This window comes from Jaculus jaculus, chromosome 14 (genome assembly GCF_020740685.1).
Source record: "Jaculus jaculus isolate mJacJac1 chromosome 14, mJacJac1.mat.Y.cur, whole genome shotgun sequence".
In the NCBI taxonomy this organism is placed as follows: domain Eukaryota; kingdom Metazoa; phylum Chordata; class Mammalia; order Rodentia; family Dipodidae; genus Jaculus; species Jaculus jaculus.
In genome coordinates this window covers 64,683,151-64,704,742 of record NC_059115.1, presented here as the reverse complement: position 1 = coordinate 64,704,742, position 21,592 = coordinate 64,683,151, and the positions used below count along the sequence as shown (strand labels likewise).

The following is a 21,592-nucleotide window of genomic DNA, read 5'->3' as shown; positions in this document are numbered from 1 at the left end:
GTGAGACCCTACCTCAAAAAAAAAAAAAAAAAAAAAAAAAAAAAAGGAAGGTCTTTCTAAGATGATGGAGAAAGTTATCTTTGTAACCAGCAGAGCATCTCCTAAGAGGAAAAAGGCTTTTACAGATGGGAAAAATAAATTTTACTAGAACTTTTTTGCTGGAATTTTCCTTCCTTTTTTGAGGGGGAAGCAGAGAATTAATAGGAGTGAAGACCATGGCCCAAGGATACAGGCCCATTATAATAATCATATAATAATATGATTATAGTAATCATAATAATCATAATTAATCATAAGAATAATGTGTTCTTCCTCTTCACTTCTCCACCACTCCAATGGGGCTCCAAGATAGTAAGAGATAGTAACAGGTGGAAGATTGAGGAGAAATATCTAGGGAAGCCAAAGGTTAGGGGCTGAAAAAATGAACGCTAGAGGAATTTGAAACTTCTGACACATCTAGAGCAAACATTTAACTCATATAGCCAAATTAAGAAAAATCCTCACACTAGAGGTTTATTTATCTCCGTTTCTATTCAACACAAGTCACATTCAGCAAACGATTACAAGCATGCTAAAAGATTAGAACAATGGAAGAGACCAAACTGCAGAACATTGGAGTTACCAAATTCAAACCGTGAGTAGTACATTATAGGGACTAAAGAACAGTTAAAAGAATTAAGTTGGATAGTGTAAGCAGCGTTGAGTATTTATATAAGTATACAAAGAGGTGGTGGTGCACACCTTTAATACCAGCACTTGGGAGGCAGAGGCAGAAGGATCTCTGAGAGCTCAGGGAGTGGGAGCGCCAGGGCCTCCAGCCCCTGGAAAACGAACGCTAGGTGGACTCGAACCTTGTCGTTAGGCCTTTCAGGCAAGCGCCTTAACCGCTGAGCCATCTCTCCAGCCCAGCAGAACTCTTTTTTAAGAAAAGCATTTCCCCTCCCGCAAAACAAACGAGCACTTCCGGTGGGTGAGCAGGGGGAGGGCTATGGCGGGGGGGGGGGAACGAATTGACCAATCGCCAACACAACCTGGAAGAAGCCGGTCGGCAGCGACGTCGTGCGCCTGCGTTCAGCCGAGGAGCACCCCCGCCAGGACTACAAGTCCCAGGCTGCCCCGCGGGGTCCGCTGCATGCCGGGAGACGTCTCCCGTGGTTCTCCGCGGGCCAGGTCCGCGCGGCGGCTCTCCGCTTTAGCTCGGGGGTGTCACTGGGTCCGCCGGCGCGGGCCCTTCTGTAGTCGCCACCATGCCCATGAAGGGCCGCTTCCCCATCCGCCGCACCCTGCAGTACCTGAGCCAGGGCGACGTGGTGTTCAAGGAGTCGGTGAAGGTCATGACGGTGAATTACAACACGCACGGGGAGCTGGGCGAGGGCGCCAGGTGAGTGGTGTCGGCGAAGCTGTCGTAGGCGCCCGCCGCTCCGAGCCCGAGCCGCGCACATCGCGTCGCCCCGCTCTTTCTCCTCGTTGACCGAAGGGACCCTGAGGACCGCTGCGCCTCCAGTGCCGCCTGCCAGTGCAGCCGAGGTCTGGCGGGCCGAGTCACCCGAGGGTGGGCCGCGAGGGGCCAGCGGCCTCTGGGTACGCCCAGCTCTTCTTCTTGTGGACGTTGTGTGCGATTCCCGTCCTAATCGGGGGGCGCTGCGGGGATGCAGTGAGATCAGGAACAACTGCTCTTGAAATGATCAAACAGAATAGTTCTTTGTTTTGTCTTTTGTTTTTTTCGAGGTAAGGTCTCATTCTAGCCCAGGCTGACTTGGAATTCACTATGGAGTCTCAGGGTGGCCTTGAACTCACGGCGATCCTCCTACCTCTGCCTCCCGAGTGCTGGGATTAAAGGCGTGCGCCACCACGCCCAGCTCTAATTCGTTTTAATTTTTAAAAATTTTATTTATTTGTTTGAGAAGGATGTAGAGAGAAAGAATGGGCACACCAGGGCTTTCAGCCACTGTAAATGAACTCCCGATTCATGTGCCACCTTGTGCAGCTGGCTTGTGTGGGTCTTGGGGAATTGAACCTGGGTTCTTTGGTTTCATAGGCAAATGCCTTAATTGCTAAGCCATCTCTTCAGCTCCTCCTTTGATTTTTTAAAAAATATTTTTATCATTTTATTTATTTGCAAGCAGAGAGAGGGATTGGGTGTGCCAGGGCCTCTAGCCATTGCAAATGAACTCCAGATGCATGTGCCACTTTGTGCTTCTACCTTTACATGAGTACTGGGGAACAGAACTCAGGTCATTGGGGTTTTGCAGGCAAGTGCCTTACCTGTTGAGCCATTTCTCCAGCACCCTCCTTTTAACTTTTTATTTTTGTTTTTGGTTTATTTTTTTTTATTTATTGGATAGCCACAGACAGAGAAAGAGGCAGATATATATATATATATATATATATATATATATATATATAGAGAGAGAGAGAGAGAGAGAGAGAGAGAGAGAGAGAGAGAGAGGGGGGGAGGGAGGGAGGGAGAGAGAGGGAGAGAGAGGGAGAGAGAGGGAGAGAGAGGGAGAGAGAGGGAGAGAGAGGGAGAGAGGGAGAGAGAGGGAGGGAGGGAGGGAGAATGGGCGTGCCAGGGCCTCCAGCCACTGCACACGAACTCCAGATGCGTGCACACCCTTGTGCATCTGGCTAACTGGGGTCCTTAGGCTTCACAGGCAAGCACTTAACCTCTAAGCCATCTCTCCAGCCCTCCTTTTAACATTTTAGGCTAGGCATTGTCTGTTGACTTGTCTCAAAGAGGATGTGGCTGTCCCACTGCCATTGCTACTTCTCATGTCCACCACCTGCATTGTATTTGGGACATACGCCCTAGAGGATTACTTCTAAAGTTGAGAAAGTATACTCAGTAAATTACTATGACTTTGTAAATACTATACATGGTTGGCCAAATAGAATATTATGTTTTTTCTATTTTTGCAAATCCTTTTTTGCCCATAGTTAATAGTTTTTTGAAATATTTTTATTTTCATTTATTTGCAAGGGGGGAGAGAGAGAGAGAGAATGAATGAGTGTGGGTGTACCAGGACCTCTTCTCAGAGCATATGAACTCCTGATGCATGTGCCAGTTTTTGCATCGGGCTTTAGGTAGGTACTGGAGAATCAACCCTGGGCTGGCAGCCCTTTGTAAACAAGCACCTTTAACTGCTGAGCTGTCTCCCTATCCCATACTTTTTGGGCTGGAACTATCAGCCCAATAATTAATAATTTTTGTTGCTTTATTTTCAGATTCTGTCCCAGTTGTGGAAGTGTTCTCAAATGGTCAGTCAAGCTTTCTATTGATTCTTTCAGTTTTTAAAAAATATTTATTTGCAAGCAGATAGAAAGGAGAGACAAAATGCTTGTACCAGGGCCTCCAGCCACTGCATACAAACTCCAGAAGTATGCACCACTTTGTGCATCAGGCTTATGTGGGTACTAGGTCATCAAACCTGGGCTTTTAGGGTTTGTAGGCAAGTGCCTTAACTGCTAAGCCATCCCTCCAGCCCTGAGTCTTTTAGTTTATCTCTGAAATTATTATTTTAGAGGCTTCAGCTTGGACTGGTGATGTCGGTCTTGGAATAATAATTGAGGCAAGGAGCAGTCAACTGCCCTGGACGTGTAACTGGGAAGTGGTGAGGCCTGGATCTGCAACCAGGCAGTGTGACTGAGTAAGCTGGTGTGCTTTGCACTGCTTGCCCTTTCTGGAAGTCTGAGGTGTGACCTGGCTTGAGTAGGGAGTGTGGGAGTGCCTTTAGGTTAAGGGACTGCTTGCACAAACCATGAGGGACTGTGGAACCCAGATCTAGGCTAGAAGTGGGGAGAAGAGGACCCAGAGGGCTCAGGCCACGACTGGATACTAGGACAAATATGCAACAGGAATGTAGATGGTTCTTGCTCAAGCATGGGAGCAGTCAAGCACAGGTGAATGAAGGCCAGCCCCTGTGCATTGCTCCTTCCAGGATCCTGGAATTTTGGGTTTTACAACTGAGGAAACTGAGGAGGTTAGAAGCTGAGCCAGGGAGAGAAGTGCTAGCTTCCCTACCCTAGCTATTGCTGGTACTATCGGTCCAACCTACCATGGAGCCAGACTGTAAGATAGTCTTTCCTGATTTTTTTTTTTTTGATGGTGCTGGTCATGGAACCCCTGGTCTCATGCATGCCAGCCAGGTAGGTACTCTGCCATGCGGCTGTACCCTAGTCTTGTCATAGTTTATTAATCTTTCCTGGTGGGCATTTGCTTCTGCCTTAGCATCTCCAAATTTTGCTCCATTCAGGTATGAAGGGATCTAAAGTGGAATGAAATCAGTGAGGTCTAAACTAACTGCCAAAGAGGTCAAAGCAATTCATAATTGAATTGTGAATGTATATGTGCATGTGTGTATAGTGTTAAACTTTTTTTTTTTTTTGAGATGACATTCTTCATCTTTGTGAAATCATACCGTTAAGAGTGAAAGCAGGGATAGTTGTTACTGAACTGAAATTACTATTTTTTTATTTTTATTTTTTTAAATTATTTTTTGGTAGGGTCTCACTGTAGCCCAGGCTGACCTGGAATTCATTTTGTAGTCTCAGGGTGGCCTCGAACTCACAGTGATCCACCTACCTCTGCCTCCTGAGTGCTTAGGCATGCACCACCATGCTCAGCTTTTTGAAAAAAAAAATTATTTATTTGAGAGAGAGAGAAGGCAGAGACAGGGAGAGAATGGACATGCCAAGGCCTTCAGCCACTGCAAATGACGCATTCACCACCTTGTACAACTGGCTTATGATCCTAGGGATTTGAACTGGGGTCTTTTGGCTTTGCAGACCAAGTTCCTTAACTGCTAAGCCAGTTCTCCAGTCCATTTATTTATTTATTTATTTATTTATTGTTTTTCAAGGTAGGGTATCACTCTGGCCCAGGCCGACTTGGAATTCACTGTGTAGTCTTGGGGTGGGCTCGAACTCAAGGCAATCCTATCTCTTCCTCCCGAGTGCTGGGATTAAAGGCATGCACCACCACGCCCGGCTTCCAGCCCTATTTCTTATTTTATTATATTTTGAGATAGGGTCTCATGCTAGCCCAGGCTGTAATTCACTATGTAGTCACAGGGTGGCCTTAAACTCATTGTGATACTCCTACCTCTGCCACCATACCTGGCCCTATTTTTTATTTAAAAAAATTCTTTTTGGTGGGGGGAGAGGGAGAGAGGAAGTTGGCCTGCCAGGACAAGCAGATGGAGAGAATGGGCACACCAGGGTGTTATCCACTGCACACAAACTCCACATGCATGTGCATTTGGCTTATGTGGGTACTAGAGGAATTGAACCTGTCCTTAAGCTTTGCAGGCAAATACCTTAACTGCCTTATCTCCAGCTTGGTCATTCTCTTTAAAACCAAACCAAACCAAACAGGGTTTCCTGGTGTAGCTCAATCTGGGAGTGGCTTTTATCTTTCTTGTTAGTTTTATTAATGATATGTACATTTAATGTTTTGCAGACAGTATTCTCTTGGTTTGGCAAATGTTAATACTTTGTGTTTTTGAGCTAGAATCTTATACATAGCCCAAGATGGCCTTGAGCTCTGTATCCTCTTCCTCAGGCTCTGGAGTGCTGCTCAGATTATGGGTATGCCACCATGTCAGACTTGCCAAATGTAGAATCTGTTTTGGTATATTTTTCCATTTAAATATTTTAATGTAGTCAGTTAAATTATGTTTTCAATGTTCTTAGCTCAAAGGTTTTCCTGTATACCTGGATTGTGTAAATGTTATACTATTCATGGTTTCATTCATCTAAAGATTTTGTAGTATACCTGGACCCAATGCAGATTTGTAAGGAGTTTCCTCAGTGACTTGCTCACTTCCCAGATGGAGATAGATAGGGACGCTTCCCCGGGTTTCATTTTCACCTTTATCTGTTTGTGCTGGGAGTTTTGTGAAGGCCATGCAGAAAGAGCGCAGGTTGCCTTTCCTCTAGTGACCACGCAAGAGCTGTGGTCAGGGGCATGCCAGTGGAGAGTCCCTGTGCCCTTTGTTTCTCCACCTTTTGGAGGGCAGGTTCCTAAGAATCCGAGGCCAAACCTGGATTTTCTGCATAGAAAAACGTTGTGTACACAAAATGTTTAGGAGAAAACTGTTTTATAGGTTTCATTTCTAATTCCTTTGCAGGAAATTTGTGTTTTTCAACATCCCACAGATCCAGTATAAGAACCCTTGGGTGCAGATCATGATGTTTAAGAACATGACGCCATCGCCCTTCCTGCGCTTCTATCTAGGTGAGTGAAACGCCTGGGTACAGTCTAAGGACTGTCAGTTTGTGGAGATGTGTGTCTTCCTTCTTGGTTCTCTGTCCAGGTAACAGTTACAAGATTTCCAACAGCGCTTCTGTACTTCTTGGCTCTCAGATTCCCCTGCCAGGAGCACAGTGGCTGGGGGTTTTGTGAATGCCATGCCTTTACCTGGCCCTTTCCAGCTGTCCTCTGTCTGTTATACTGGCCAGTGTTACCAGATCCCCTTGCTGTACTGTGCTGGGATGCCACTGCTTATGCTTAATGAATGAAATGAAATGAATGAAAACAAAGATCCTTCAAGGAGCCGGAGGATGAGTTCAGCTCTTCTAAAACAAAAGACCTGTAGGAAATCAAGGCTGCACCCAGCCTTCGTAATTTTAAAAATGCCCTTCATTAAAGGTGCATGCCTTCAATCCTAGCAGTCCATTCGGAGGGCAGAGAGTTCAAGGCCACCCTGAGACAACATAGTGCATTCCAGGTCAGCCTGAAGACCCTACCTCGAAAAACCAAAAACCAAAAGGAAAGATCCCCTCATTGAACAGTGGTGCGCATATAAATGAAGTGTGCAGATGGTGATGGGCCTGGGCGAGTGTGTCTGAGACAGAAGCCCTGACACATGAGGTTAGGGGAGAGGCTTTATTCAGCTTATAGTTCTAGGTTACAGTCCACCATGGCAGGGGAGGCGTGGCGGCAAGAGCTTTCCCATTCAGTCCAGTAGTAAGAGAGCAAAGCCAAGAAGGCTGAATACTCAGCCAGCCTTTTTTGGTTTGTCTCCATAGGGTCTCTCTCTAGCCCAGACTGACCTGGAATTCACTATGTAGTCTTGAGGGTGGCCTCCAACTCACAGTGATCCTCCTACACCTCTGCCTCCCAAGTGCTAGGATTAAAGGTGTGCATCACTACGCCCGGCTCTCATTCCTAGCTTTTTCTAGCTTCCCTCATTAGGACTTTTAAAAAAACTTATTTTATTTTTATGTATTTATTTGCGAGAGAGATGTAGAGAGAATGGGTGTGCCGGGGCCTACAGTCACTGCAAAAAACTCCAGATGCAGTTTGAGGCCACCCTGAGAATACACAGTGAATTCTGTGTCTAGTTCACTTAAAAATGGTCTGAACTAGAGACCCTACCTCAAAAAAACCAAAGCTTACACACATACACACCACAAAAAAACCTCCAGATGCTTGTGCATCTGGCTTATGTGGGTCCTGGGGAGTTGAACCTGGGTCCTTTGACTTTGCAGGCAAATGCCTTAACCACTACGCCATTTCTCCAGCCCCTTAGTTAGGATTTTTTACTTCCACTGTACTCATGCTATCTGCAAATAGTGATATTTCTTTTCTAACCTCTTTTCTTTTGTCTTAGTTGTTCATTGTCTCAAGTAGCTACAGTGTTTTGCGTTTCCACAGCAATGTGTGCAAGCTGCAGTTACCCAGCATTTCTAGTAACACTTGGAATTGTCTGTTTTTTTTTTTAAAGGCATGGTGGCGCACGCCTTTTTTTTTAAAAAAAAATGATTTATTTATTTATTTGAGAGCGACAGACACAGAGAGAAAGACAGATAGAGGGAGAGAGAGAGAATGGGCGCACCAGGGCTTCCAGCCTCTGCAAACGAACTCCAGATGCGTGCGCCCCCTTGTGCATCTGGCTAACGTGGGACCTGGGGAACCGAGCCTCGAACCGGGGTCCTTAGGCTTCACAGGCGAGCGCTTAACCGCTAAGCCATCTCTCCAGCCCAGGAATTGTCTGTTTTTAGCTTTAGTTTTCCTAATGACTAATATTGACCATCTTTTCATGTGCTTGTTATTAATCATACGCACACACACACACACACACATATAAAATTTATGTTTATTAGAGCGCTAGAGAATGGGCACCCCAGGGCCTCTAACTACTGCAGATGAACTCCAGATGCACGCGCCACCTGTGCACACAGCTTATGTGGGTAATGGGGAATTGAACCTGAGTCCTTAGGCTCCACAGACAAGCGCTTTAGCTGCTAAGCCATCTCTCCAGTCCTAAACATTGTATTTTCATTTATTTCTTGGTTAAAATGTTTCTTCAGGTACTTTACCCATTTTTTTTTTTTTTTCTAGTTGGGTTGTAGTGAATTGTGAGAGTTTATACATATCAGATACATACATTATGAATATTTTCTCTCTCTGCTTATGGTGTCTTCTGAAGTGTTTTCTTTATAGCTTGTGTTTTTAATGCTATACGTGAAATATTGCTGCCTTGGGAAGGTCATGATTTTCTCCTATGTTGTGCTGGGCCTTCTTACTAGGTGATAAATTACAGCTGAGCTACGTTTCTACTCCTCTCTTTTAGACATTTTGTAAGTGTTAGCCATTAAAATTAGGTTTCTGGTAATTTGAATATAAAATGGTCCCCATAGACTCATGTTGTTTGAATACTTAATCCTCAGTTGGTAACTCTGTTTGGGAAGGTTGTAGAATCTGTAGCAGCTTAAGACTTTCTGGTGAAAGTGTCACTGTGGGGGCAGGCCTTGAAGTGTTAGAGCCCAGCCAAGCATGCCATTCTCTACTTCACCCTGCTGGCGAGATGATGTGAGCCAGCTTCCTGCTCCTGCCATACTGAAAAATGTGAGCTGAAAATAAACCTTTCCTTCCTTAGACTGTTCCTGATTAGATATTTTGTCCCAGCAGAGAGAAAGTAACTGATATATTGATCCATTCTGGTATTTTTCTTATTGTTGTGGGGGCAGGCTAGTTGTCTCAGCATGTGAAGATCGTCTTGATTGTAGCAATTGCCAGTTCCAGTACTTTTGAAATGGAAAACCAACACCTAACCCCTTTCTTCTGCTGTTTTAAACCTTGGGTCTCATGGAGACTAGCCTAGTACTCTACCTTGAATTACATACCTAGCCTTGGGATTTTACTTGTTTTTCAAATTTGTGGCTTTTCATTTTCATAGGAATTTAAGTTTCACTTTCTTAGTTTGTACAAAAACGCATGCATTGTGGTAGTGAGATTACTGAATCTCATCATCAGTTTTAAGATGAAATGTCTTAAGCTGGTATGCTTTTGTTCATACTTCAAGTCTGTATCTGCTCATGTCTTGGAAAATGAAGCTGGGCATGGTGGTGCACGCCTTTAATCCCAGCACTGGGGAGGCAGAGGTAGGAGGATTGCCATGAGTTCGAGGCTACCCTGAGACTCCATAGTGAATTCCAGATCAGCCTGGGCTAGAGTGAGACCCTACCTCGAAAAAACAAACAAAAAAACCAACCAACCAACCAAACAAACAAAAAACAACAACAAAAAAAAGAAAATAGAAGGGTAACATTATTGGTAATATTAAAAAAAAATAGCCACTAAAAACGAGTTGGAGACAGGGTCTCCCTGTGTAGCCCAGGCTGTCTTAGATCATTGGTCCTCCTATTGCAGTCTCCTGAGTGCTGCCACACCTGGCAGTGCAGCCTTGTGAGGCTGAGAAGTATGCTTGAATCCTCACCTGCTCCCCTATACTTTTTGTTTTCAGATTCTGGGGAGCAGGTCCTGGTGGATGTGGAGACCAAGAGTAATAAAGAGATCATGGAGCACATCAGAAAAATCTTGGGGAAGAATGAGTGAGTTGCTGGGGTTGACCAAGAGTAAACTTTCTTGGCCCAAAGAATGATGAGAGAGATGGGGGATGAGTGGGGAGGGGAAGATACTAGAGCCCCATATAGTAACAAGAGCTTGGGCACTAGAATTACTGTGTCCTGCTGTTGCTACTCAGCAGATGGTGAGTTGGTCATTGAGCCTCTAAGAGCATGCACAGGGGCTGTCCCTGCCCTGATTTGCAATAGAAATGCTGCTGTTTGCCCCAGGAGGATGCTGACATCACTCTGGGAAGTTTGGGTCTTGGTGTCAAATCCTTTTTATGAGTGAGGACAGACAGGAAGAGAAAGAGGAAGCCAGTAACTCAACCTTCAAGCCTCTCTGCCTTGTAGTAGTCTGTCAGTCTGGCTCCTTTATGGAGGAGGCCTGCAGTCTATCCCCCCTCCTTAGGCCACGGGGGACAGACTGTGAAGACTGGGTATCAGGTAAAAGGTGTGGTCTCCCTGTCATGCTTCTGTGTGTGTTCCTTGGCAGGGAAACCCTCCAGAGGGAGGAGCAGGAGAGGCAGCAGCGCTCTCATCCAGCCAACTTTGGACCCCGGAAGTACTGCCTGCGGGAGTGCATGTGTGAAGTGGAAGGGCAGGTGCCCTGCCCCAGATTGGTGCCCTTGCCCAAGGAGATGACAGGGAAGTACAAAGCTGCTCTGAGAGCCAGCATGCAGGACTAAGCAAGGCCACTGTGGACTTGGCTGGTGGTCTCTGTCTGGGGTGGACATTGGTTACTTTGCCCCCACAGATGCTGGCAATCTGCCCACCTACATAAAAGACTTGGGGAAGAGGGCTGTGGTTACCAGCTGCTGAGTGGTATCAATAAAAGACTTAGTCACTTCTGCATCTGGTGGGTCCAGCCCAGAGGGCACAAGCACAGCTGGTTGACACTTCATTTTGTGTGGCTGAGACAATTGTGGCTGGCAGGATGGATACCCTTCAATGCAGGTTCTTTGGGTGCTTTTAGTAATCCAAGACGTCTTTTCAACTTAAGTTCTGCAGCCCTTGCTTCCTGGAGGTCCATGCTATGGACTAGATGGGGCGCCTAAGACAAGTCCCTGCTGTGTTCTGTTGTCTGCAGCAGAGGTCTTTCCATGTGGAGGTGCCACTTGGGGCCCTGCTGAGCAGTGCTATCCTAGACTGTTGGCTCTTGGCCTTTGCTAGCTAGTTTAGGAGAGGGTGTTCTTTCCCCCAGGTGTCACTATCACTTTTGTTATGTTGGCTCTAGCTCTCACGACAGCAGAACCCTCCAGGATCACCTTAACATTTAACCCCCTCACCGCAACCTTGGTGCTAGGTTCTTCTAAGAGACGGGGAGGCTGCAGTTAAAACTGTACAAGGATGGTTAGCACAGAACTGCTGTCCTCCCAGGTCCTACCTGGCTCCTTTGCACAGGCTGAAGATAACATCTGCCACCTGAGTCAGTTCACAGTGTGCCATGGGGGATTATCACTTCAAATTGCTCAAATGTGGGTTCTTTTCATTAACTGCCCTGGTTCTAGTTTGTGGTGATTTTGGCCTGTGGGGGTGTTGCAGTCCAGTTTGCATTGCTGGCAGAAATCACCCAACTAAGAACAGCTTCTGGGAGAAAAGGTTTTTATTTTGGCTTACAGGCTTGAGGGAAAGCTCCAAGATGGCAGGGAAAATGATGACATGAGCAGAGGATGGATATCACCCCCTGGCCAACATAAGGTGGACCATCACAACAGACGAGTGTGCCAAACACTGGCAAAGGGAAAGTGGCTATAATATCCATAAGCTTGCCCCCAACAATATACTCCCTCTAGGATATCCATCAGCTGGGAACCTAGCATTCAGAACAGCTAAGTTTATGGGGACGTCAGAATCAAACCACCCCAGAGGGCTAGGGCTTGAAGGCAGGCATGGGGCTCTAATGTAGAGTAGACAGGAGTGCTTGATGTTTCACTGGAATTTGGCCCCTGGCTCCCTCTACCGCCAGCACCATTTTGGAAGGTGACTCAGATGACCTGCCCCACACTGAACTCCCTCCTGTGGGTACTGGTGTTGCCCTGTACAGCCCTTTTTGCTTGGCTATGGGGGCTGAACATGAAGCAGACTGTACATCTGGGCCTTTGCCCATACAACTTAATTGAGATTTCTGATGTTACTGTGTTAGCTTATGGGAATGAGCGTTCTACTTCTCTTAGGATAAAGACGTTGCAGCCAGATCTGACCTTGGTGCCTTCTACAGAGCCACTTTTGCTGTTGGCCCACACTATGGGCAGCAGATGCTGATGTATGAAAATCACCATTTGGAGTAGTCATCTGTTTGTTTTTTTTTAATTTAGGAGTGACAAAAAAAGGGGGGGCAGGGGTTAAATATGTAGAAATTGAAGAAACTGGTAATTTTGAGGATTCTCTAGTTGGCATCCTACTGCCAGTATTTGCCAGATGGTTTTGCTTTGTTCCTCTGAAGTGACCAATTCTTTTATTTAGAGGAGCTGCCTGGCACCTCGGAGTTCTATCATGAATCTGACTTTGGACTTAAAAAAAAAATCTGACCTGGGCTGGAGAGATGGCTTAGCAGTTAAGTGCTTGCCTGTGAAGCCTAAGGACCCTGGTTCGAGGCTCAGTTCCCCAGGTCCCACGTTAGCCAGATGCACAAGGGGGCACACGCATCTGGAGTTCGTTTACAGAGGCTGGAAGCCCTGGCGTGCCCATTCCCTCTCTCTCCCTCTATCTGTCTTTCTGTGTCTGTCGCTCTCAAATAAATAAAAAATTTAAAAAAAAAATCTGACCTGTAAAGGAGATCAGAGGACATAGTGATTTCAAGTCACCTCTTGAATCTTGAACACACGTTTACTTTGACAGCAAATACCTTGCAGGAACAGCATGCTGATTTGATGCCTGCCTGTCTATGACAGGGTCTGCACGACTCACCCATGCTTTGGAAGTGTTGGTGACATCTTTAACCTCCATGCCTATCCAGCTGGACACACATGGAGATAATCCTGGCTTGTTTTCCACTTAAGGTATTTGTGTCCAGCAGATACAAATCACTTTGGCAAAGGCTTTAGGCTGAAAGCTGTAGCTACCCCCTTCCAGTTGCCAGGAGGAAGGTGCCTGGGCCATATGGTACTGCCCTCAAGAAAAGTGAGGGGCTGAAGAGGAAATGGCTCACACGCAAGGCACTTGCCTGCAAAACCTAACCCAAGTTTGATTTCCCCAGGACCCATGTAAAACCAGGCGCACAGTGGTACACGCATCTGGAGGCCCTGGTGCACCAATTCTGTGTCTCTCTGCTTGCAAATAAAAATATTTAAACTGAACACACATGCTAGTTTTTAATTCATTTTTAATAGTATAAACCTCATTTAGGTAGTATTAAGCCACAACAATAATGCCACATTGAAACAGCATTTAATAAAATGCATAAAGCTAATCATGCACTGCAATACTCTATATACAGACACAACAATGCAAATTCTTCTTCAAGACTGAAGACATTGATTAGATATAAAATTCAGTTTAAAAAGAACATGCTTTTAAAATGCCATCACATAATAGCTCATCTCACAGGGGGAAGAAAGCTGTGTAAAGCTATTGCATTCAACAGGTTTTAAACCTGGAATCAAAGGGTAATGGCATAAATGGTACTCTACAGATTGTGAAGGGCAGAAGTTACAGAAACGGTCCCAAGAAAATCTCATACTAAATTTTCCTTTAATGTCTTTTTTTTTTTTAAGGGTGGATAATGCAGCTACATTTTAATACAGAAATCCAAACTACAGGTAAAACTAATTGGTACTATGAAAAATGTGCAGCTTTTCAGTTATAAAACTAATTGAACACTGATTTACAAGATAATTGGGAAAACAGACTAGAAAAATATTCCAGCACTTGAGTTGTATGTGCAGCAGCATTGGAGTCCATGAATGACGACTGATGATACTTTTCCTGAAGAAAGGCCATGTGTAATATAGTCTTCAAAATGTTACCCAAAACATTAACATTTAACACAGTCTATCTACAGGTTAATGTTGAGCATTTTTCTGTGGTGTATGTAAAGACACTCTGAAAAGTAGATTGCTGAGTATTAAAAATGTCTTGACATTTCTCTCTTCTTCCTAAGACACTTTAAGCTATCAAGTGAATTATCCTTAGCTGCTGCTAAGACCACTAGCCCCCCCAACAACAACAACAACAGAAACTGAAGTGTTCATTTTGAGAATGTTAGGCTTCCATGTGTGTTTTTAACTGGAAAGCCATTTTCAACAGTGATTGTCACAATGGCATGGGCAAGACCTAAACAATCACGAGGGGTGAGGCCAGGGACAGAGCAGAGACGGGAAGCCAAAGGCTAAGTTACCCATGTCTCACAAAAGGCACTGAGGACTAGGGTCTCATGAAGTGTTTCTGAAACATTTTGATAGCTTACCTCAAAAACACAAAGAGCAACCCATGGGTCATGCAAGTTTAGCATTTAGCCAATGGCTTCCTAGCCAGGCCTCTGCTCACCATGGCCACCAGCAGCCTAAATCCCAATCATGGGGGCCAAATTTCATTAGACTAGAACCTGGCAGATGAAAATTTGGCATCCTTTTTTTTTTTTTAATGGGCCAAACATGTCCATAGTAAATATAACTTTTCTCTGAAAAACTTAAATCATAATTTACAGAATGGATTTAAGTCTAGATTTCTTCATATGCTTTGTTATAGGAGCAACTTAATTTACTATTTGTAACTTAAATGCCACAAAGGTTGTCACCATTGGCATTTATTTTTAAAGAATACTTGGTAGGCTGGTTATTTTTACCAGGAATTAGGTGGGAAAAGTTACAAGGACAGGAGTAAGAGAGACCACTGCCTTTTTCTTGGGAGTCCTGAGTCCTTGAACCACACGAAGAGCTCAGAGTACTGAGGAAGGCTGATGACCTCAGCCATCAAGTTCCTCCCTCCCTATTAGGCCTAAATGGCTGTTCTGCAGGATCATAATGACCACTTCATTTTTGATATTAGACTAAACTGTCTCAGCTTCCCTGGTCCTTGTGTACCCAGAGAACTGACTGTCCAGCCCTTCCCAGGCAGTCCCTTGAAAACAGTTAAGAAACTTACCAGCACAGCTTCCCTGCTGAGAGACTGTGCAACATCCACATCCATCCATCTTAGCAATGCTAGCATCAATTCAATAACATAAGTTTGGATGCGTGTCTGCGTGTCTGTATACATAATATACACCTATGTACACACTATATACACTGTACAGAGAAGACAGACACATGTACATTCATTCAGTCATCCAGGCCTATGACTATGGATACAATGCCACTGAGAGGACCAGTGGTGGGAGGCACTCAATGAGGAGGTCCAGAACCTTGCACAAAAGATCTAAACCAGTATCTCAATTGGAATTGGTTTCAAAAATTTACATCAAACTTAAGACATTTGCAAAGAGCCACATAGAATGTAAGTTGGGCAAAGGAAGAGGTGGGTACCTGCTTGGTGGTGATGTTTCTAAGCCCGAAGAGGTCCCAGAACCCTCCACAGGAAAAAAGGTGTCAGAGGATGGTGCTTTTCATGGCCTGGACATAGAGAACTGGTTCAGCAGCACCTACAGTCTCCTACACATCAAACGGTTTCCACTGGAGAGCATCAAGAAGCTTCTGGACTTCATGAGGCCAGATCCTAGAAACTGCCAGGGTTGCTGGTCAGAGGCAGGTCATGAGCAGGACTGCCCTTATAGGAAATGGCCCACTACAGCTCAAGTCCTAAATTCCTGCCTTGTTGCCAAGTGTGGATGTGTGGTGGTGTGGATGCTGCGTCACTTAGAGGCCACAGTGTCTACTTCGACCACCTTGGTTGGTATCCTGACTGCCTCAGAACAGAGTCCGTATCTAATACTGACAAGCTAGGAAATGATCCCTCAAGGACTAACAAGTGACTCTACTTGAACTTAAATAAACCTAAACACAAGAATGCCATCTGTAGTTGTATACACAGATTAGACAACAAATAAAGCAACCTTCTCAATATGCGCACACACATGGTTTGCAAACTGGGAGGATGGTGCTATACTTTACAAACACCTTGAGGGAGTAACTTGAAAATTACTACGTAATTTGGTCTTTGTCTACATCTTTTCTGTCTTATTTTATGCTTATATAAGGTGATTTCCTTAAATTTCAACACATAACATTATTTGAGGTACTTAACAGAAAAGAGCCCAGTTATGCAGACAGCTTGTGTCTGTTGATCTCCCTAAGCCACTGTCCTCTCACTAAGGGAAGAGTAGCCAGGCTTTGTGGCCAGAACTAGGCAGGAAGAGGCCTGATCTTGCCTCATCCGATCCACAGTGTGAGATTCCTAGCCAAGGGTAGAGAGCCTCTGAAAATACTAGGTTGGGATCTCTCTAACTGGTCTTGGGCTGACTTTCCTAAATCAATTTGATGAAAGATAAAAGGACCCACACTCAAAGGCTTGAACTGATTTCAGGCAATGAGAATCTGGGTGATGTGGATGTGGCTTAAAGGAAAGGCCACTTTTCTTTCCAAGGTAAGGCCAAGTAGATCTGGGAAACAAATGAAACTTTAGAAGGACCAGGCAGGTTATAATTAACTTTTTCACTGGTGCTTTCTCACCAGAGCTCAGCACCTGAACCTGAGTTTAAATAGCCTAATGGACATGGGATACCTAGGCCCTGCTGCTGAGTGCCCTGGGAATGAGGCCTGGCATTCTCCAAAACCAGCAAAGGAACCTAGTCAGTAACTGCACATTGCATAGATGCTCTCTATTAAAGTCCTTTATAAGCAGAGATGAGAGACACCTACCTGAACCATGGCTTTGTGCAGTCTTTTTGTCTAAAATTTTTAATTTAAAACATGTTGGTATGAGAAACTAACAACATTACTTCAAGCTGGCAAAATTAAGTCCTTCCCATCATTTTATAATGGCCATCCCCACTATTCCTCTAATTTTGGCTTTCAAAGCCTGACCTGTAAATGTGATTAAATCCAAATAGGAATTTAGAAACTGGAGATAGACACCTCAAGAGGATACATCCTGTTTGACCTTGGGCCCCATGACAGTGATTACAGATCTTTTTGTATCAACAATTTAACTGGACAGGAGGTATTATTACTGCTAGACAAATAATATGAAGCACCTGGCCCAGCCTCCCACTTGCCACTTTTCTTATAGGAAAGGCTGTTACTAGCACATCCTTGGGAATGTAGGATGCTTTAAAAAGTTAACTTCATTGTGACTGAATTCTTGCATTGGAAGCTATGATCACTATAATTTCTGAGGAGAAAACATCACTTTGGGAACAGGGGTTACTCCCCCCCCTTCCTTTTTTGTTTTGGTGCTAGAGATGGAATCCAGGGCCTTGCACATACTAGGCAAGCACTCTACCACTGAGTCACAGCCCAGACCTGCTCCCCACTTTAAAACAGACAGGGGTTCCTCCCTAAGTTGCCCAGGCTGGCGGTGACCTTCTGACCCTGCTGTCTCAGCCTCCCAAGTGTGTGTCATGTGCCTGGCCTTAGTTTTGCTTTTAAAAAAGTGGGTGCTCTTCTGCTTCCATTTAAATGCTGCGAGGATTCTCCGACTGGGGCACTCCCCAAGAAACCAAAAAGCATGGTGTACCAGGACAATGAACAACCTCCCAGCAGAGAGCTAGTCTGCAGACATGGAAATCTCTAATATTTAGTATCTGAAAATGCATCCTGATGCCTTCTGTTCAGCTCTACATGGCTGCACAGCCTCCATCCTGCTGCAGATTCTGACCAATGCAGGCACTGGGTACACCAGAACTGGGAGTCCCCACCGATGTGGACAGCATGAGCTATTACAGCGTGAGCTATTCCAGGTCACAGTCAAGAAGTGCTGTCCTGAGTTCAGAATGCTTACTTTGTTCTTTTTGGTCAAAAGGCTCTAACGACCATGGTGGTGGAGGAACCTGGGGACATTTTCAGTCATTGGAGGAATTACATGACTTATTTTGCAGGCAAATCTGACAAGATGTAACCTAATTCTGAAAACCAATCAGAAGAGAATCCCACATTCTGGAGTATTCAGAAATGCCTCACAGACCAAGGCCACGTGATGTGGCAGGAAACCCAACAAGCTGGAAGTTCCTGGTTGGGGTCACTGCCAATTGTGCTGTTACACACCACCAGTAAGCCAGGCTTTCCTCCCAGGATTTAACGCACCACCACCATTGTGTGCACAGTTAGGAGTGCTGCTGCCCTTTTCTGAATATGAATGATTGTCTCCTGTACCCTTGTGAGTTTTTATAGAAGTTATTAGCATTTCAGCAAAAGACACAGTTCCATTTGCCCTGTCTAGGCAAGATGTTGCTAACATTACAAATGTTGATAAGAAGTGCTTAGAAAGTGCTAATATTACCCTGGTAATTAGTAGCTATTAATTCCAAGGACTTTTTTTTTTTTAATGTATTTACACATTCTGTTCTTAGGTTCTTTTAGTTTTAATACTAGTCTCTGACATTATAAAACTTCAGTTTTGTTTTTTGCCCTTTGAGAATTTCTAAATACAAATTGAGTTAAAAGATTGTTTCAAAATCTGCTTCATCAAAAGGCATTAAAACATTTCTTGATGGCAGGAAAGGATCCTACTAGTCTTTTAGTTTGGAACTAACAGGTAAGAGGAAACCAGTTAGGAAGTGGCTAACATACTGAAAATATTTGCACATACCAAGATCCCACTACTTTTCCTTCCTTTCTTGTCTGCACCATCCTAGAAGGTTTCTCACTGGTGGCAGGAGCCTGATGTGCACTATAGACTCGCTCCGGTGATCTGGCCATTATACTCTGCTGTCTCCATCTTGAGGATGTAGGGGATTATGCTGTCTATTGAAACATTGCCAATGAGGCCAGTAAAAAATAGTTCTTCTGTTATGTTGGAGCTCATGAGCCTGAGCGCAGGCAGGCGGACGAGAATCCGGGCCAATCTGGAAGAGAAAGGGGGCAGTAGAGAAGTGGGGTGGCCAGCTCCCTGCAGGCTCAGCCCAGGACTGGCTCCTGGGTGTTCTATCTGAATCACACAGAACTGAGCCAAACGTCCACCATCCTCCTGCTGCTTTCTTGTTTTTCTGTTTTCAACAGTTCAGGCGTTTAACATGAGAAGAAACAAAGTGGACAGAAAAATAGAAGTGCAAATATGTTTGCAGCTACTCTCCCCACTTGCAAAAAGAAAAAACTTGGAAAATTCACCAATAGATGATAGGTTGAAGTATAGCATCTCCATATAGTGGATTGCTACAAACCTACTGAAAGGATAATGATGCTGGTGTGGTAGTGAGGACTGTCATCTTAGTAATCAGGAAGCTGAAGAATTAAAGTGAGGTCAGCTGTATTGTACACAAAGATCTCTACTCAGCAGTTATCAAAGGTATTAATACTGGCTAACAGAAATTTAACAGGAGTAACACAACTGTATGTACATATGTGCGTGCTGCATTTGGAAGGATATGCACCAGTGCTCAGTTGGTTCCTCAAGGAAAGACTAGAAAGTGAATTATAATAGAATGAGTTACACTCAGAGGCCCCCCTCCTTTTTTTGGTCTCTGAATGGGTTTCTGAGTCCTACAAGAAACCTCATTTGTCCCCAATTCCTGTTACATTCCTCTGTAGCCCCAGGTGTGGACCAGAGTATCCAAGTATTAGAAACATGTCATTTACTTTCCAAGACCACAGAGCTGATATCAAAGTAATTCTAGAGTGTGAGGGCTGTCAAGTCCCACAGGACCAGTTGGCCACAGAAACTGGGAGAAGACCTGTGGCCTCATAGGGGGAGCAATATCCTCACATGCCAGGCCATAGACTGAAGTTGTGGGTATGGGTATTTAAGTGGATAGCCCCATTCTACATGTACTAGAAACTGAAGACATGGGCTTTTAAGGCCAATGATTACAATGGAAGACAGTTTAAAGAAAGCTGCATTTAAGCCAGGCGTGGTGGTGCACATCTTTAATCGTAGCACTCGGGAGGCAGAGGTAGGAGGATAGCTATGAGTTGGAGGCCACCTTGAGACTACATAGTGAATTCCAGGTCAGCCTGGGCTAGAGTGAGCCACTACCTCATAAAACAAACAAACCTTGGGGCTGGAGAGAGAGATGACTTAGCGGTTAAGGCATTTGCCTGCAAAGCCAAAGGACCTCAGTTTGATTCCCCAGGACCCATGTAAGCCAGATGCACAAGGTGGCGCATGTGTCTGGAGTTCGTTTGTAGTGGCCAGAGGCCCTGGCGTGCCCATTCTCTCCCCCTCAAATAAATGAAAATAAAGTTTAAAAAAAAAACAAACAAGCAAATGAAGAAAAACAAAAAACACCCCCCTCCAAAAAAAAAACCAACCCGCATCTGGGCTCATAAGGTATTTGTTGACAGGAGAGATAGGTTCCCTCCTGCCAAGAAGACTGACAGCAGGATTCCCTGTGACAGCAGCTGGGAGCTGTCCTGGTTTTACTACAGAAAGACTTGCCAGAACAGCTGGTTACTCCACCTCAGGTCATTTTCTTTGGGAAACATGGGAAAGGGGCTCAGGATAGACATGAGTCTAGAGAAGGCAGGGATATAGATCTTTTTGGACTGTTTAACTTAATTTGGGAGAAGAATATTCGGTGGGAGATAACATTTATATGCATGTTAGGGCAATAGCAGACTGGAAGAGCCTGCCATGTATTCTGCTCTTCAACACACATGCACCCCCAGCCTGTTACAAAAATACCACTAATTTTTACCCACATAAAGCCCCCTTCCATTAGTTTGTCTAAGGACAAATTTATCATTTATAACTTACCCTTCTTTATAGGGTCCAGACTTGTTTTCTCTTACACACTCTAATGCTGCCTCTCTCCACAGATGCTGAGCACCTTTGGACTTGATGTGAGAGCTCAAGGCTTACATAGTGCTAGCCCCAGAAAAGATCATAAACTGTCCAATTTGAGACATAATCTGCAGCCTTGGCCTTGGCTACACACTAGCACTAGAGTAGTCAGCAGTCCTGAGACTCTTGTTCACCACTCCAAATGTTAGCACATCCTATTCCTGATTGTACAACTTGAGAAGTCAACTGTCATCAAATGGGGGGCACTGCCAGGCTACTAGAAATGGCAAGGCTGGCGTAGCTTAGACGTGACACTACTGACCCAGCCTCATCCCTTCCTGCGCACACTAAGAGCCTGATTCTGGCAGGGCCTTGTGCCTCACCGGTATGTGTCTTCTGAGTAAGTTTTCTGCACATAGTCTTGTAGCTCCATCTGTGCCTTCTCCTGGAATTTCTCAATCTGGCTTGTGCCTGTCAAACCTGGATGATCTGAAAACAGAAAAGTACCTCTGGATTTTACTCTGCTTTGTAAAATCTCATTCATATATTGTTAGTCAAACTTTTGACAAGCCTCTCAAGCACGCAACATTGAGCTTTGAAGGCTGATTCAGAGGTGGAAGTTACTGTTAGAATGGTGGCTTTGCCTCTGTGCTTTCTCAATGCCAGGCAATTCCCAGAGGGGGGGATGTCTCACTCCTGAATGGACACCCCACCTGAGAAACCACCCATGGGTTGGTTCTAGATTTCTTGCTTTTTACTAATCCATAAGAGATTTCAAAATTATGAGAATTACTTTCTAGATACTTATATAGTGCCTCCCATTTCTATTAGATACTTTGACTGTTGATTGTAGGGTTGGGGAGAAAGAGAAAGGTTGTAATACATTCAACCCTTGCTGTTGACATTAGCAATCTGCTTAAGGGACTTC

At 44.7% G+C, this 21,592-nt stretch overlaps 2 protein-coding genes across 3 annotated transcripts in view; one reads left to right on the top strand and one right to left on the bottom strand.

Annotated features, from left to right (window-relative positions):
* Positions 1-1,150: 1,150 nt before the first annotated feature.
* Mrps25 (mitochondrial ribosomal protein S25) lies at positions 1,151-10,704 on the top strand. Its single transcript, XM_004651413.2, has 4 exons — positions 1,151-1,381; positions 6,129-6,235; positions 9,750-9,837; positions 10,346-10,704. Exons 1-4 carry the CDS (start codon positions 1,248-1,250, stop codon positions 10,536-10,538), a joined length of 522 nt encoding a protein of 173 aa, XP_004651470.1. The 5' UTR covers positions 1,151-1,247; the 3' UTR covers positions 10,539-10,704.
* Positions 10,705-13,504: 2,800 nt separating this feature from the next.
* The window catches only part of Nr2c2 (nuclear receptor subfamily 2 group C member 2), a 90,303-nt gene continuing 82,215 nt past the window's right edge, over positions 13,505-21,592 (bottom strand). For both annotated transcript variants that reach the window (XM_045133956.1, XM_045133957.1), the window contains 2 exons: positions 21,048-21,153; positions 13,505-18,790 (listed from right to left, as the gene is read on the bottom strand). In XM_045133956.1, the coding sequence (XP_044989891.1) occupies positions 18,616-18,790; positions 21,048-21,153 (281 nt within the window). In that variant the 3' untranslated portion in view covers positions 13,505-18,615. The remainder of the gene's footprint in view (positions 18,791-21,047; positions 21,154-21,592) is intronic.

Excerpts from the sequence above, each read along its gene's own strand:
- Mrps25 (XM_004651413.2), top strand. The coding sequence starts at position 1,248 with ATGCCCATGAAGGGCCGCTTCCCCATCCGCCGCACCCTGCAGTACCTG. Across the intron at positions 1,382-6,128 it reads GAGCTGGGCGAGGGCGCCAG|GAAATTTGTGTTTTTCAACA; the intron begins GTGAGTGGTGTC and ends ATTCCTTTGCAG. Across the intron at positions 6,236-9,749 it reads CTTCCTGCGCTTCTATCTAG|ATTCTGGGGAGCAGGTCCTG; the intron begins GTGAGTGAAACG and ends TTTTGTTTTCAG.